Source organism: Rhipicephalus microplus, chromosome 8 (genome assembly GCF_043290135.1).
Source record: "Rhipicephalus microplus isolate Deutch F79 chromosome 8, USDA_Rmic, whole genome shotgun sequence".
Classification (NCBI taxonomy): Eukaryota; Metazoa; Arthropoda; class Arachnida; order Ixodida; family Ixodidae; genus Rhipicephalus; species Rhipicephalus microplus.
Window position 1 is genome coordinate 3988248 of NC_134707.1, and position 16945 is coordinate 4005192.

General features: G+C 45.8%; 2 protein-coding genes across 5 annotated transcripts in view; one reads left to right on the forward strand and one right to left on the reverse strand.

The window, feature by feature from the left end:
* The window catches only part of LOC119163961 (uncharacterized), a 29954-nt gene extending 13027 nt beyond the window's left edge, over positions 1–16927 (forward strand). For 2 of the 3 annotated variants that reach the window (XM_075870793.1, XM_037416049.2), the window contains exons 2-4: positions 1124–1223; positions 7392–7643; positions 14933–16927. In XM_075870793.1, the coding sequence (XP_075726908.1) occupies positions 7399–7643; positions 14933–15788 (1101 nt within the window). In that variant the 5' untranslated portion in view covers positions 1124–1223; positions 7392–7398 and the 3' untranslated portion in view covers positions 15789–16927. The remainder of the gene's footprint in view (positions 1–1123; positions 1224–7391; positions 7644–14932) is intronic. The other variant, XM_075870794.1, reaches the window with a different exon arrangement.
* LOC119163963 (ras guanyl-releasing protein 3) overlaps positions 1–16945 on the reverse strand; it is a 182260-nt gene that overhangs the window by 75329 nt on the left and 89986 nt on the right. The window lies entirely within an intron of this gene.

A 16945-nucleotide genomic window follows, 5' to 3' on the forward strand; every position in this document is an offset into this window, starting at 1 on the left:
AGGTTGTTCCTCAGCGACGTCATCGTACGCTCTTCCAATAGAAACAGTCGCCTAAGTAAGGATGAATTGAGGAGACATGTGGCTGACCCCTGTGAATCAGAAGCTGGCTGGTTGTCTTCTCTTGTTTCGTGAACAGAAAACTGTGATCATGCCCGTTATTGAGCGTTTCTGCCAGCGAGTTTGCCCGGTTCATGACGTTCTGGTCGGTGTCACGAAGTGCATGATGTAGGCTTCGTGTGGATTTTCGTCGCGCACCAACGAGCTATAAGAAGTTTTCTGCACCGTGATACAAGTGCATCGTCCATTTGACAACTCGATGACAGATAGTTTCGGTGGACCCGTGGCGTCAAGCGTAGACGGGCAACTGAAGTGCGGCGCCGTTGCATCCTGACGACGAAACTATCTAATCATGATAATCGACAAACGCTTGGTCCAGCGCGCCTTCTTGGCGCTGGGACACACAAGTGCACGTGCGTACGTTGGCCTTGCTCTTCGCGACATCCAGACAAGGTTCCGCAATCGAGCTGCGACACGCGATGAAAGACATCAAGAGATGTTGCAGTGTTTTGCAAGTCGCCACGAAAAATGTGCTTCTGTGAAGGGTTGGTAACAACCGTAATAATATGTCAACCATACGTTTGCCTAACACTGTTACGTTGCCATTATGTTTTATTGATTTTGAAAATAACGTGTTTTCGGTGCTTTTTTTTCGCAACTGGGTTGTGTCCACGATGAATATACTTGCATACTATAATGATTGAGTGATACGTGGGATTTAACATTCTAAAACGATCATCTGATTATGAGAGACACCGTAGTGGAGGGCTCTGGAAATTTGACTACCTGGGGTTCTTTAACGTGCGCCCAAATCTGAGCACACGGATCTACAGCGTTTTCGCCTCCACTTTGCCAAGTGTTGACAAGTGTCGGTAGTTGAAACCATTGCTTTATTCTGGCTAAATATTGGTCACCCAGTGTTATAACAGCAGAATGTTCAATACAATGACTTAGTTGTGCATCCGTGCTTTCTTTTCCATTATCCGTTTTGTCAGCCACTTGACAAAAAATGGTCCTTTATGAAAGACAGATACACTAGATATTTCAACATGTTACATTTGTGCAGATTCCAAGTACGCCTACATCAGTTGGGCCGAGTCAGTCTGCCACCTCGAAAGAGCTGCAATCCTGACAAGAAATCACGCTAGATTTTTAAAGTGCAAAAGGTAAGGCTCCCGTTTCAAATCAGCGTCTAAAACATCTTTGTTTCTAAAGACACAACTTAACATCAGCCACAGGATGCTGCCGATTTTTCGAAAGTATAGACCGCTTCTTTCTAAAAGGGAGAGGGCGACATTTCTAGTATAGGCGGTATGCTCCGATGTGATTGCGGCCGCCATTTCGCTGTGCAGGCTGCACAGTGAAATATGCACTTCCACACCTTGATATGCTTATCCCCAGATCAGTGAAGCTGCGAACTACACAATAAAATGACACGCGTTGACGTCACACGAATATCCTCTAGAGGGTTGCTTTCAAACTTTTCTGCCGCTTTTCTAGAGCCGCGATGTTCTTTGGCATAAAAAAGAACCAAGAAAGCGATTCCAGGTCAATTTTCATCATTTCAAAGTTCCTATTTTGCTTTTGAGCATACAACTAAACGAAGATAAGGTTATTTTGAATGAACAATTAGAAAAAAAGCTGGTGAAATTCAATTATTCTTGCACATTAAAATTATTTTTACCTAATTTAAACAGCTGTGACGGAGTTTAGAGCACCTGTTATGCTTGAAAATTCATTGTAGCTTCATTGAACACCATTAAGCAGTATACTTTCACACACACACAGAGTAATAATACATCACGTAAAATACTATTTGTGCCCCACGAGGATGAAAAAGTTTACCTTTCTGTAAAGCACCCTTTTCAAACCCACTGTGTGTTACAGATAGCCGATAAGGAGCCCCATCTCGTTGATGTGAAGTAACGTAATGCCTTCCAAGCGAGGAGTTAAAGTTTAAGGTAAAAAAAAAAAATTCCTCCAGAATTCACCACGCCTACTCGATGCAAAGGCCCTTAAGCTGTATTCATACGACGCACGTGATCTCGCGTGGACCATGCACATGACATGTGACGTGATTCGGATCCCTCTGCAACCAGCATTCACACGACCGGTGACAGTTCATGCTACAAGCAAGGATTCTGGCACTGCCCCCCGAAGATCCCAAGTGCGTTTCGGGATTTCGTCGTTTGGCGAACCGCTCCGCACGGACTGAAGCAGGGACGCGGGAATGGGTGACGTATGGTGACGTAGTACGCGATTCCCCCGGTCGAATCCCGATTTCGTCCGTCGTGTGTACCTAGCTTAATTGAGATCACAGGCTAAAGTTTCAGATGCCTCATCAAACTTGGAAATAGGCACGCGGTGTTAACCGTCGTCCTGCGGTGTCGGCGTCAACGCGAGTCATGCGCGCGAACGTCACCATATGATGACAGATATCGTCAAAATTTGTGACATCATCATGCCGTCCCTATGACGTCACATGATGCGACATGAGAAGATGACATCGTCGTTTGGCTGCCGTTGGCACCGCTCCTGGGGGCTGTGCAAACTCAGGTGAAGTGCGCAAATACCGCATGCCTTCGATCCCGCAGGCAATGCATAAATCACGTTGGGTGCAGAAAGCGCGAGACGCAACCATGAGACGCGAGCATGCGCAGTGGGGTTGCCGACATACGAAACGCTCCGCATTTAAAACAAGAAAGAAAGCTAACCTTAAACCTCCAAAAACGATCAGGTGAAAAAGATAGAAATACGGAGTACAAACGATACTGAATCTATCTCTGTCACTGCAGTTGGCGCTGTCGGAAAGAATACAACGAACAAAATTCTTTTTAAGAATGAAAATAATTTAAAAGCCACCTTAAACGAAGAGTTTTGTGTAGCTGTACGCGTTTCCCTCACATTGCTTGCCTCAAGATGTCATCAAATGAAAACACGCGCACAGCTGCGCTAACTATTAGCATTTCGGAGTATCGAGGCCGTTGATATTTTTTACTTTCTTTTTTTAAAAAACATTTAACATTTCGGACAGTTTCATTATTAGTGTCATAATTGTTTTCAAAACTTAGCTTAATTTCAAGTAGAGTTGCCCTTAGCATTTCTTGCACAAAACAAGTGCGTGTGCTGTCACCTTTACCGAGCCCATCTTTATTCACTTCTTCAATTAACTATTTCTAACTATGACGTACCCAAATCTTGCCGAGCTCCACGTTTCTTATACTGACGCATACCTCAACGACACGTGTCCCTCGTGTGGACACACGGCGACACTCGCACACATGCTTTGGGAGTGTAGAAACACTACTCTACCTGAAACAAGTGGGAGAGGTCGCTCAGGAGCTCACTTCTCGCCGACATGCACTGGGCCGTCCAGCAGGTCCACGAAGCGGCCGCCAGGTACTGCTTGTCGGTCCCGTATACGTGCGAGACGCCCGCTATACGCGCTAAGCGCGTCCTGCAGGACTAAAAGATTGTTTCCTTCCATAACATGACCTGGGGTATTACAACCAAGAATCACGATACAATTACGAGAGACGATGTAGTGCGTGGAGGGCTCCGGAAATATTGACCCTCTGGTGTTCGCACTACACGGACCTCTAGCACGTCTCCCCCACCAAAATGCGACTGCCAAGGCCGGAACCGAGACCTAGCGGCCGAGCACCACAACCCCTTCACCATAGCCGATTACAGAACTATTCATTTTCTTTATTTCTTGGGACACTAGTGCACCCGTGGATACGGCTTCCCAGCTTACCAGACGTTCATTGTCGGCACGTGCCCCAAAACTGAGTGTTAACGTGAAAGCAACTTTTGGTGTCGATGTGACAACAGCGTAAGCCTGCCAGAAAAGCTGCCGACAGAACACGCACAGTTCGAGAAAGTGCGTGATTACCTATACATCGTGCGTCGTGAATGCAACATTAAAATTGATCGGCTGTCTATGTACGCCTTTGGTATTAACTAAGGTATAATAACATTGGGAGGACATTGTTTCCAGTAAGCTGTTCGGAAAAGCTATCGCCTGCTACGTGGATTGATTGATCGATCAATCGACTAATTTTCATTTGCACACGCAGGTACAAAAGGATGATAAACGGAGGCGGACGAGGCAAGAAAGCCGCACAAACGTAGCTTGAGGGAACGTGCCATTTTTTTGTAACAAGACGATCACTACCTGCCTCACTAAATGTGCCAAGTGCATAGTGCAGCGGTGACTGTCCGTGGAGGACTTCGTTCATTTTTTCGGTTCTAATTAAGTAAATGGCCAACTGAATCGAAGCGTTCTTCAACATCGTTTCCAACGGATGTGCATGCAGCCAGCCTCGACTGGCGTCATCCGACCGGGCGACCGCATCAGCCCTGATCTGGCGTTGACCGCAGCAGCGGAGGTCAACGCCAGATTAGCTGCGGGCCTCAAGAATTGATATAAAAGAGTAAAAATTTGAAAAGCTGACAGGAATACACTTTGGGGAGTAATCAGGGCACATACAACAAACAAGAACGTAACGGAGGAAGGAAACCCTTGTTCGTCTTCTTCCGTTACGTCATTGTTCTGTGAGTGCCTAGCGTTTTTCACAACGTAAGGACGACATTACACGACAAGAACTACAAGTTTCCACGTGAAATGTTGAAGTCCGCAGGGTGTATTACTCTTCAGAAATGTTGATGGGCGTGCGCCCAATTGCCCGGAAAGGAGCCCACTATGGAAGCTGCGTGCGTCATCAAAAGCGACAGCTAAACCAAGTAGCTTCACTTCACTTCACTTTATTTCCTTAAGGACCCTCGAGGGGGTATTACATAAGGGGTGGGTTAACAAATAAAGTTCTGTTATTTTTTTTTATTGACATGGGTTTTCATAGCGAAAGACGTGCAGACAGTTGGTCGAAAAATGTTGATGGACAGGAAATGGCCACGACGTCGTGGGGAAGATCATTCCAGTCGTTTGCAGTCCGTACAAAAAAGGACATAGAAAAAGTGGTCGTTCTAATGCGTGGACGGGCAACTTGAAGTGGATGTCTAGTGCGGTGAGATATGCGGGCTCGTGGTACAATGTAGGGATGACGGAATGGGCTGTGAAAAATGTTCTGAAACAGGCAGAGGCTGGAAATGCGACGGCGAACGTCAAGGTTTAAAAGAGCAGATTCTTTTTTTGAGGGATGATACACTAATATTATACGAATACGAAGAATGAATGAACCTAGTAGCATGGTTTTGAACTGCCTCAAGTGAGTCGATGAGATATGGTTGGTGTGGGTTCCAGATTGCAGAGGCATATTCCAATTTAGAGCGAATAAGGGATTTGTAGGCCTGTAACTTGACGTCCTGCGGGGCGTGCCGAAGGTGACGTTTCAGAAAACCTAGGGATTTGTTTGCAGATGATATAATGTTGGTAACATGCAGGCGCCAGTTAAGATCATTGCACAGGGTGACACCGAGATACTTTTATGATTGCACGTGTTCGAGGGCGACGTTAGCGATTGAGTAAGGGAACAAAGAGGGGTTGCTACGGCGGTGGAAAGAGACTGTTTTACATTTGTTAGGGTTAAGTTTCATAAGCCAGCTTTCACACCAGTCCTGCACGTGGTTAAGGTCATCTTGAATAGCGGTTTGATCTCTCGGGTTAGTGATTGAGTGATAGATTACACAGTCGTCAGCAAACAAACGGATTGATTGATTGATTTGTGGGGTTTAACGTCCCAAAACCACCATTTGATTATGAGAGACGCCGCGGTGGAGGGCTCCAGAAATTTCGACCACCTGGGGTTCTTTAACGTGCACCCAAATCTGAGTACACGGGCCTACAACATTTCCGCCTCCATCGGAAATGCAGCCGCCGCAGCCGGGAATCGAACCCGCGACCTGCGGGTCAGCAGCCGAGTACCTTAGCCACTAGACCACCGCGGCGGGGCAGCAAACAAACGGATACTGGAGGAGACATGCGAAGCTAAATCATTAATATAAATAAAGAAGAGAAGGGGACCAAGAACGGAGCCTTGGGGGACACCTGATGTTACTGGAAGGGGGTTAGAGGGCACGTCATCGTTAATCCACGATAATAAGAGGACAGAGGTAACACGTCAATGTAAGGCGGAAATCCTAAATGCCTGCGTGCGCAGAATAATTGAGGGCAGGCGGACAATAAACGACTGTCCCAAATATTCACAGCCTGGCCAACCACTTCCTGCAGTGTGTTTTTTTTTTTCGGTAGATGAGAGATCCCATATGCATGATCTATTGATGGCTAACTTCCACCTGGAACCAAATGGCAGCGTAAGAACGCAAATACCACGTACCCGTGACGTCACACTGACGTCATCAGTGCCATGGTTTCCTTTCACGCACACAACGAATACATAGACATTCATTAACGCGATGTCTTGGAAACACACTGGTCTTTCAGATGCAGTTTCTCGGTCAGCAAAAAATATTTTCGCAGGTAAAATTTTGAAGATATCGTCCTGTCCCGCAGAGTAGCGCATACGAGCTATCGTGCAAAGGTTAAGGTGAAATGTCATCTAGAACATTAATTTTCAAAAAATGCAAGTGTGATGTTAATCCTATTGTATTTATTCGCGATTACTGGCAAGTCTCTTATTTTTTCTTACAACGATGTACTAAAATACAAAACATACGTACGTATAATATGTTCATCGATTCGCACGCTATACAAGAGCTCATTTTCAGAAAATTCACCGCAATTTCTTGCTGATAACGCTTATAGGCGGTTCCAAAGAAAAAAATGCACAGAGTTTTTATAGATGCTTGATTGGTCATAATATTTAATTTTTTTTTCATGTTAAGTCAGAGATAATGTAGCATGTCAAGACTCAGGAAATGAGTGACAGGTTGGTTATCTTCCTGGGGTGTACGGATGCCACTCTATAGGAAAGAGAGCAGAATGAAGCGTATTCAGTGCTTGAAATTACTTCAGGGTTCCTTTGCAGACCACAGCGTTGTCATTTCATTTCGAGATTAAATTAAGAACACTTCTTACGTTTAGTATACGTGCTTTAAGACTTCTGAAACACAAAGGCGTTTGCGTGCACCCAATGCGATAGTGTCCTTACGAAGAAGTGTTCAAGTGCCAACTTGCAGCGCCGGCCTCCGAGATTCCGTCAAGCATGGCAGATCATTAAAGCAATAGTGCAGGCTGCAGTAGCCCATCGTGCGTATATTCTCCTTCCGGAACTGTTTTGCCGTGCATCACAGAGTAAGTCACCCCACAGTCGCAGCTTTAGCAGCCGTGCGTAAACCCCCCGAAGCGAAACGCTGCCAGCGGTGCACGCAACTTCTCGCGGGGTTATGTGCCTTATTATTCGCTCCCGGCGCAGCCCAGCCATGCGGCACTTCGGGGGCCTCGAGGCGGGCGCAGCTGCGGCAGGAAGAAGCGACGAAGCGAAGGGGCCACGCAGAGACTGCTCGTCGGTGTTCGCCCCGAGCTCTCGGTCGCTCAGCATGGAGCAGCTGAGGAGCGGAGAGAACGTGGACGGCGACTGCGGACACTCGGCCGCCGACAGGCCCGACTGGTTCGACGCGCACAAGTTCGACCGGGCCAAGCAGATCTTCAGGGAACACTTGTTCAGGTACGAACGCCTGCTGCGTGCGCGCAATAAGTCGATAAGTGACACTCTGGTAAAAGGTCGCAAGAAACACAGACGCAAAAGAGGACAGAAGGTGACCTGCGAGCATTCTCGTCTGTTCTTCTTGCGATTCCCACGTACAACCATAAGCGTGCGCACGCTGACGGGAACAGGCGAGGGGGCGCAGTTGCCCTTTCCCCTCTTGTCACCTACAGGTGAACAGGTAAACTAAGTTGTAAGTGACTTGCTTGCTGAATTCTCCCCAAATTAAATTGATAGCTTTCTGTCCAACTCGCCCAACTCGACACTATGGGGGCGGGAGTGCTAATTTTGCCTGGTACGTTTAGGGTCAGTCAAGGCCAACATTACAAACCGTGGCAATCGCCAAAGAATTTATTGCTATCGAAACATCTGAGAAAATTACACACATATACTTCTACAGTACTTTCCAAATATATTTTGAACGACAAAAAAAAAATTTGCGCACGTGACCACCATTTCAAGTGAACCTAGTGATGGAAAAACCAGGAACGAAAAAATATATACATATAAATAAACTGTCTCGCGTATTTTCTAACGCTTGCTTTTTTGCGTTCTCAGAGCCTTGTGCTTTTATTATAGGTTCTTTATGATAGCTCTCAATTTTTCACTTGTTAGCACGTACACAAAGTTTAGTCAATTGTGGCGTTTTCGGTAATTTTTGTACAAAAGGCGGTTGTTGATGAAATGCACAAATTACGCCTGTCAAACCCTCAAAAAAAAAACTTACTATTTTCTTTTGCTGTGCCTGTGTGCTTTGCATAGGCTCTAAAATACGATTCTGAACATGGCAAAAATGACACTTTGGCTTACGTTCAGAGCACACGGAGGTGCGCCTGAAAAACTCAACAGAAAAGTGCATACGACAGAGAATGATAGCAACTTTGTTCACAGAGAGCTTAATCAAAGTCATTGATGCTTTAGCGGAGAAAATTTTTTGATGTTCAGTCAAACTATTGCGTTATTTTGCTAAAAAGGCAATACAAACCAACTGGATTCGGTGCACAGAAAAGAAGTGACAGTGTATTCGCAGCACATGGTTTGAAGTTCTCTTTGTTCATGCTTTATTTTTTGTACCACATATCGATGTGATATGGGTAAAAATACAACCATGCAACTGGGTTTCGAAACACCTCCACCACGTCTATCACGGCGGTTGAGGTAAAATAATTTGTCACCAGAAAAATTATGCACATCGTCTTCTGAAGCAGTTCCTAAAACATGACGACACCAAATCGGAATTATATCCTGAAAGAAAAAGACAGTCAAGTTTGTTTTTCTAGTTTCTGCCAGATTCAAAGTTAAAATGAGTATACCTGTAACAATTTGAACAGGGGACGCGTGATATTACCTAAGTCAGAAAAATTCACTTCGTCCGTGAAAAACAACACGTAGACGACTATTTATAAGAACAAATTTTATTAATTTTGTTTATCATGACATTTGTTAGACAAAATGCTGTAAAAAACCAAGCAACATCCCAACTTCAATATGTAGATGGTATTTACACTTGAACTATACTTAACAATCGTCCTCTCTTATCGTACGCTAAACGTAACGTGGAATTAGTATCCATATATTTCTGCGAGCCTCGCAAAGCTGAGGTAGAACATAAAATGGAATCTGAAACTTTGAAAATCTGCAATGGCAATCGATGAAAGGTAGTTATTCCGCAGTTTATGTTAAGTACAAATCATTATCATTGGGTTAGAGAAAATTAAAGCACCTTGTGTGCATTTTTTCTATGTACATTAAGCATCGCTACTAGAAATGCCAGACAGAAGTTATTAGTAAAATTCGCAGAACGCAACAAGTTACGAATCTTGAATACCTTCAACCGAAAACTAGTAAACCGTAAGTGGACACAGAGGAGCCCTAATGGCGAAAGTAAGAACGAAATATACTTTGTACTGAGTGCACACCCAGGCATATGGACGATGTGGAAATGCTTGGCAAGGTATGATGCAGCTACCATAAAATGGTAAGGTCTCGAGTTCTCCTAGAATTGAAGAAGGAACGACAGAAACTGATACGCAAGAAGCCAATCAATGAGCTAGTACTGAGAGGGAAAGTACAAGAATTCAGAGTCTCGCTTCAGAAGAGGTACTCGGCTCTTATCGAGGAAATCGGCCTTAGCGTTACGCAATCAATGATAATCTGACGAGTATCATTACGGAGTATGCAGTGCAAGTTGGAGGTACGGTAATTAGACAGGACACTAGCAAGCTGTCCCAGGAGACGAAGAACCTGATTAAGAAACGTTGAAGTGTGAAAGCCCCAAACACAACAGACAAAACAGAACTGGCAGAGCTTTCGAAGTTGAATAATAAGCGTTATATATCCGATGTAAGAAGGTGTAACACAGAGGATTCAACATGCTTTAAAGAACGGAGGAAGCGTCAAAGCGCTGAAGAGGAAACTTAGGATAGGCAAAAACCAGATGTATGCACTAAGGGACAAGGAAGGCAGAATAACTACCAATATTGATAGGATATTTAAATAACAGAGGAGTTTTACAGAGATATGTACAGTAGCCGGGATAACCATGACCATGATGAAAGAACTAGCAGTAACCCAATGACATCCTACCAGTAATGACAGAAAAAGTCAGAAAAATCTTGGAGTGAATGCAGAGAGGAGGCAAAGCTGCTGGTGAGGATCGGGTAACATCAGATTTTCTGAAAGACGGAGCACAGATAGTGTTAAGAAAACTGGCCACCCTGTTTACGAAGTGTCTCCTGATGGGTAGGGTATCAGAATCTTGGAAGAATGCTAACATCATCTTAAACCAGAAGTAAGGGGACGACAAGGACGTAAAGAATAACAGGTCGATCAGCTTGCTCTCCGTCGTATACCGGCAATTTACAAAAGTAATTGCTAACATAATTAAGACAACATTAGAATTCAATCAACCAAAGGATCAAGTAAGATTTCGTACAGGCTACTCAAGAATCGATAACATTCATGCTATCAGTCAGGTGATAGATGAATGCTCATAATACAGCCAACCACTGTACATAGCCGTCATAGATTACGAGAAGGCATTTGATTCAGTACAAATGTCAGCATTCATGCAGACACTGCGGAATCAGGGCGTCGACAAAGCATATATAAACATCCTGAAAGAAATCTACAGAGGATTAACTGCCACCATAGAGCTACATAAAGAAAGCGACATAATATCAATCAAGAAGGGTGTAAAACAAGGGGATACAATCTCCCCAATGCTATTTACCGCGTGCTTACAGGAGGTTTTCGAAGGCCTAGAATGGGAACAGTTAGGGATAAGAGTTAATGGAGAGTACTTTAGTAACCTGCGCTTCACCGATGACATTGCATTGCTGAGTAACTCAGCGATCGAATTGCGATTTATGATTACCGAATCAGACCAAAGGGCACAAATGTAGGTCTTAAAATTAATCTGCATAAAACGAAAGTAATGTACAACCACGGAAGAGAACAGCACTTTGATATAGGTAGCAGTACAAAAGAGTACGTCTACTTAGGACAGGCAGTAACCACGGAGTCGAGCCACGAAACTGAATTAACTAGATGAATAAGAATCGGGTGGAGCACATTCAGCAATCATTCTCAAATCATGACTGGTAGATTGCCCCTATCTCTCAAGAGGAAAGTATATAACTGCTGCATTTAACTAGCACTTACCTACAAAGCAGAAATCTGGAGGAAGACAAAGAGTGTTCAACTTAAGTTGAGGACAACGCGGAGAGATACAGAAAAGAAAATGATTGGTGTAATCCTAACGGGAAAGAAGAAAAGAGTATCAGGGAACAAACGGGTCTTAAGGACATTGTAGTCGAAATCAAGAATGAATGGCCATGGACACGGCATGTTGCGCAGATAAGGCAAGCGGGTGATGGGGAGACAAAGTTAGCTTGGCAGATGAGATTAGGAAGTTTGCTGGTATAAAGTGGCAGCAGCAAGCACAGGACCCAGTTGGCTATCGGAACATGGGAAAGGCCTTTGTACTGCAGTGGGCATGGTCAGGCTTATGATGATGACATTCAAGCAACCTATGATGCAAAGCAGTGCGAACTACGCTTACCGTGCCTGTGGCGGTAGCATGAAAAGCAACCGAGGTTAGAAGATACGCTAGCTATAGGAACTCAGGCACTGGTCAGTTTACCCATATATCATCTGTGTCCCGAATGACAACCGCCTGCGACGCGAAGCGATAAATATTGACATTCGCCCATTTTTTGACGCCACACAGCCGTTCCCGGGATGTGCGCTCATATTTTCAGATGGAAGCGTCAGAGCACATTTTTCGTAAAATTCCCCGCTTTTCAGTTAATTTGCCTGCAAGAGAGCTGTGAAAATTGGACTATGATCCCAAGTATATTGCCTTGCGCGAAGACAATGTAACACCTCAACATCACTAGCGGTGATGTTAAACAGCTCACAGATTTTGCTACTTCACTTAGCTTTGTGAAACTTCATCGTATACCAGCTACTGGTATTCCATGCACTTCAACGTTAAGCTTCCTGTTGCGCCATTCAAGATGGTTGACAGGTAGTTCGAGTGACTGAATGTCGCCTAGCTTTGCATTATCTTCGAGCTTGGAAACATATTTACTTCAAGCTGATTTGATTTTTTTCTGGGGAACTTGAAGACCTTCAGTAGGTTTCCTTGTAGCACACGTAAACAACAGGAAGAAATGAAGGCGCATGTAGAAAGACAGAGCGCTTCATTACTTCCTGTTGTTGACGTGTGCTACGAGTAAACTTGCTGTAGATGGGCTACCAACAAGCCCGCATCACATCTCTCGTGAACTTGACGACTCAGTACTTCGTAGTATTTTTGAGAATAGGCTGAATTAAATTCTTCATTTCATCAACCTGCCGTGTCAACCTAGTGAGCATATCTAATTTGAGAGTTCCCTCTCCCAAGAAGACCGAAAGGTCGGGATGCATCACCTGTCTGTTCACTGCATATCGCCCCGCCCTACGCCCAATTTCGCCTCTTTCAAACGTTGCTTCAATGCAGCCAGAACAGTCGCTGAGATGGAAGCCGTATACTCACATTCGGAGCATTTCATGAAGCATCCATCTGTGGGAACTCGTTGCCGAAGCGGCATTGCTTCTCCATGGTTCCACAAAGGATACGCATATGGTGCTAGGAAAACATTTGTCAACTCGCACGTCTGTAACGATGAAGCATTGTGCTCAGAACTGCACGAGCGACGTCTGCAGTCACATATACACCCCCATCTGAGCATGCGGGCGACGCGCCTTTCTTGCATTTTTTTATTCGTTTTCATCATCGCGGATGCAAGAACCGCTATGGCCGCCGAAAGCACTCTGCACGATGTAGCGCAGAAAAAAAGGCAAACAAACAGTGATATGATACCCTGACCGGGCGATCGCACTTTTTTTAGTGCTTTAGAGCAAAGCATATCACCGCAGCCACGGTGATAAGCCGGAAATTGCAAGGCACGTATATAGATCATAGGCACCACGCATGCTCAGATGTGGGCCGTTGCGAACTGCGCAGTGCTGGTCCGAGCTCGACCGTCGTTCTAGACATGAGAGTTAGCCCCTGTATCAAAGCGCTAGAGCACCTAACACTAAAGAAAAAAAAAGTACACCGTATACAAAGCAACACGGATGTGGTGGCGGCAAATATACAGGACATTAATTGATATGTGGGGTTTAACGTCCCAAAACCACCATACGATTATGAGAGACGCCGTAGCGGAGGGATTCGAAAATTTCGACCACCTGGGGTTGAGCACACGGGCCTACACCTTTCCGCCTCCATCGGAAATGCAGCCGCCGCAGCCGGGATTTGACCCCGCGACCTGCGGGTCAGCAGCCGTGGATTTTAGCCACTAGACCACCGCGGCGGGGCAAAATATACAGGACAAGACAAGTGTTTAGGATGGAACCTGGGTTTACCAAACTGCAAAGGGCAGAAGAAAGGGGACGTCCTCCCGTCACCCGCGGGAGCTGAATTAGCTTAACTGCTAAGAGTGCAACCAGCGCAGCTAAAACGAATAAAGGTTTCGTGACGTCAGTTCGGGCAAGAAGCCTTGAAGACGGCCCAGCACTCCGTGTTGAGTCTGGCTGATAAAAAATTAGAAAGTCGTGTTACTTTACTGTTTTATCGTGCAGCACCAAGTAGCCATGATGGTCAGCATTATGCGGCCAGATAATTTTCAATCATAACCAAGCAACTCTGATATCGCCACTCAGATGCTGCAGTTATGCAGGGCCAAAAACGGAGGGGAATAAAAGAACCATCGCAGAGAGCCGGGAAGTCTTTTTTTGCTTGTTGCCTGATCTTGCCAGCTGGGCGTCAGTGTTCTACATCCCTCTGCAGATCCTTATCTCTTCTTAAAGGGTGAAGCACCTTATGTTCTCGGCTTGCCGCAATGTCGTCGTCTTGGTCCATCGTAAACAGGTATGCACAACGAAAACTTTGTAATTGTCCCTACTCGCCACCGGCCCATATCCTCAGCTGAAGAATCGACTTACTGCCAAAAACGTTATGTTTGGCTTAGCAGCGGAATGAAAATCCACGACGAAATCCACCAAGGCACTCTAAAACCAGATACACAAATGGGCATACGGTAACGTCATCAGTTTAAAACACCTCTTCAGAAACATATCTGCAAATTGGTAGTGCATTAGTGGACCGTGGTGAGTGACACTGGAAATATTTTCCTGTGGGAAACGCAGGCGCTCACAGCATGCTTTGCGTCTCGCCAGGCTTCCAATTAGTCTGAATTAAATGGTCGATTTCACGCCAAATCACGACAACACAGAAGAAAAAGCACACAGGCAGGATGGGCGCTCGTTTGCAACTGTTTATTCCTATTAACTGCGTCTGCAAAACTTCACTCATCCTGTGTGAGTCGGAAGCACGTTATTCAGAGAGCATGTGTCCGATAGCGTAATTAGGTAAACGACGGCCCGAGTATGTTGCGCATGCATTGACGAGAAGTGGGTTCATAATAGCCTGTTTCCTCAGGGAATAAACAGTTACAAGTGAACCCTGTCTATGAGTTTTCTTTTGTGTGGTCGTGATTTTTGCGCGAAATCGACTATTTATTTCAGACATGCACCAACTAGCCCAACAGCGAGTTCTCGTTAGTGTTGCTGAATTATCATTTTGTAACACACTCATGCAGCACATCACTATGCCGTACACGTTTCGTAAAAGTGACTTGATCATGGATAGCATTGTTGGAAGCGCCTCTTTCAACACAGTTTGCCACTGCTCTCCGCAGTTTCTTCTTCGCTCACCTTGTGGGACTGGCCATGGTGGTGACCAGGCCGTCAATCCTGGAGCCTCTGGTCAGCACGGGCCGGTCGTCGACGCTGTCCGCTCTGTACCGGCGCTACCTGAGCACCTTGCGGCACGTCAAGTGCTGGTACGAAGGTGACATCTGGAGCCCGGACGACGCGGCGGCGCTCAGCATCGCCAGAGTGCGCCAGATGCACCGCGAAGTCAGCGGTCAGCTGCGCAACCGCCGCTGCCCTGTCACCGGCGCCACTTACCTGTCTCAGCTGGACATGGCAGTGACACAGTTCGCCTTCGTCGGCCTCGTGGTGCTCCACCCTCGCCAACTGGGGCTCTTCCTCAGCGAGTTCGAGCTCGAGTGCGTTCTCCACTTCTGGAGGTGCGTCGGCTACAAGCTCGGCATGACCGACGCGTACAACCTGTGCTCTGGCAGCTACCGTGAGACGTTCGACGTCTGCCTCGAAATGCAGGAGAAACTCGTCAAGCCCGGCCTCGTCAAAGCGTCCCCAGAGGCATCTGCCATGAGCAAGGACATCATTAGCGCCGTGCGCGTGCTCGTTATCTTCCTGAGCTATGAAGGCATGATGGCCTACTGGGCGAGGCAGGTCGGACTGGACTTCAACGCGGCGCTCAGCCTGTACGATTGGTGGAGCTACTGCCTCATCTGGCTCACCTTCAACTTGCTGCTGCGCTACAGGACGTTCAGGAACATGTTCAACTGGCTTCTCAGGGTGGCCATCCGGCGCGGTACAAAATGGGGAGGGTACTTGCAGAAGCAGCTCGAAGCGCAAGAACTGCACGCGAAGGGTATGCCCCTCAGTTACGCATACAGATACCACTGAAGAAATGCCGTGAACTGAGGCCTTAAAAATTAGCACTGAAGAACTAAGCTGGATGTTTTAAACATTCCAAATTCTTTGATATTGACACGATAATGGCTTTAACAGCAACGGGCTCTGTTCAGCCCTCGATGGCTCGCTTTCACTTGGCCGAAGTTATGTGAATCAGTCTCGACGAATGCGCAGACAGCTTACTCATCTAAGCGATGCCTTCAGGCAGAAGGGCATATTTAAGTGATATGTGCATAGTCGACAAGAAGAAAACGAAAGGAGGTGATAATAATACAGCCAGAAGAGAAAGCTTTGAAAGCCATAACGTAGGCCTAGTCGAGCAAAGAGCAACGGCACTCAATGTAAGCTGTATAGACAAACACAAGTGTCTGAACGCTCGTAGCAGTGATAGCATGCGCATCATGACAGTTACCGCATGATGACAGTGAGATCATCGGAGATTATTATCTATCCTCGCACAAGTCAGCTTGCTGCGCGAACTGACTTATGAGAGACCAAAGTCGCAGCACTCAGAGTGCGAAATTTGCTGAGCCTTGAGAAAGACTTTTGTGCATGATATGTGAAGTGCGCCGGCAAATGTGCAATACCGCTGAACGTTTTTCCAGTTATGTCCCTTCGTGGCCAACTTTATTCTCCAAAGCAAAGTGAATTAACCACGAAGCTGGGCGCCTCTTCCAATTCACTGGATGCAACCACCACACGTTCCTACCTTCTCGGAATGTTCAAATGTATTGGAACTTTCCATGAAGGAGGAGGTGCAATTCCACGCCCGCTCGGCTGCTCAAAAGTGAAAAGTCAATGAATGTCTGCAGCCAAAAACTGTGATGGAATGCGATTCCAAAACAATATGAGAGTGAAGTGCTTAAGAATGCATGTAGTTTTTATTAATGAGCATATGTTTCCCAAAACGTTCTTTCGATATTTGATGTGGTGCTTATATAGTTGTCGTGGTGACACTTTGTTTTATTGCGAACAGCACACACATTTTTGTGCACGAATTTCTTAATGCCACGCGCTTTCAGTCATGTATTACCTCTCACTTTTGTAATCACTGTGCCTTGAACGACGAATGTGCTGTGCGTGAGGAAAGTAATAAAGCACGTCGACTAAATAAAAGGTTATGATGTGAACCTGCGACGCTATCCCCT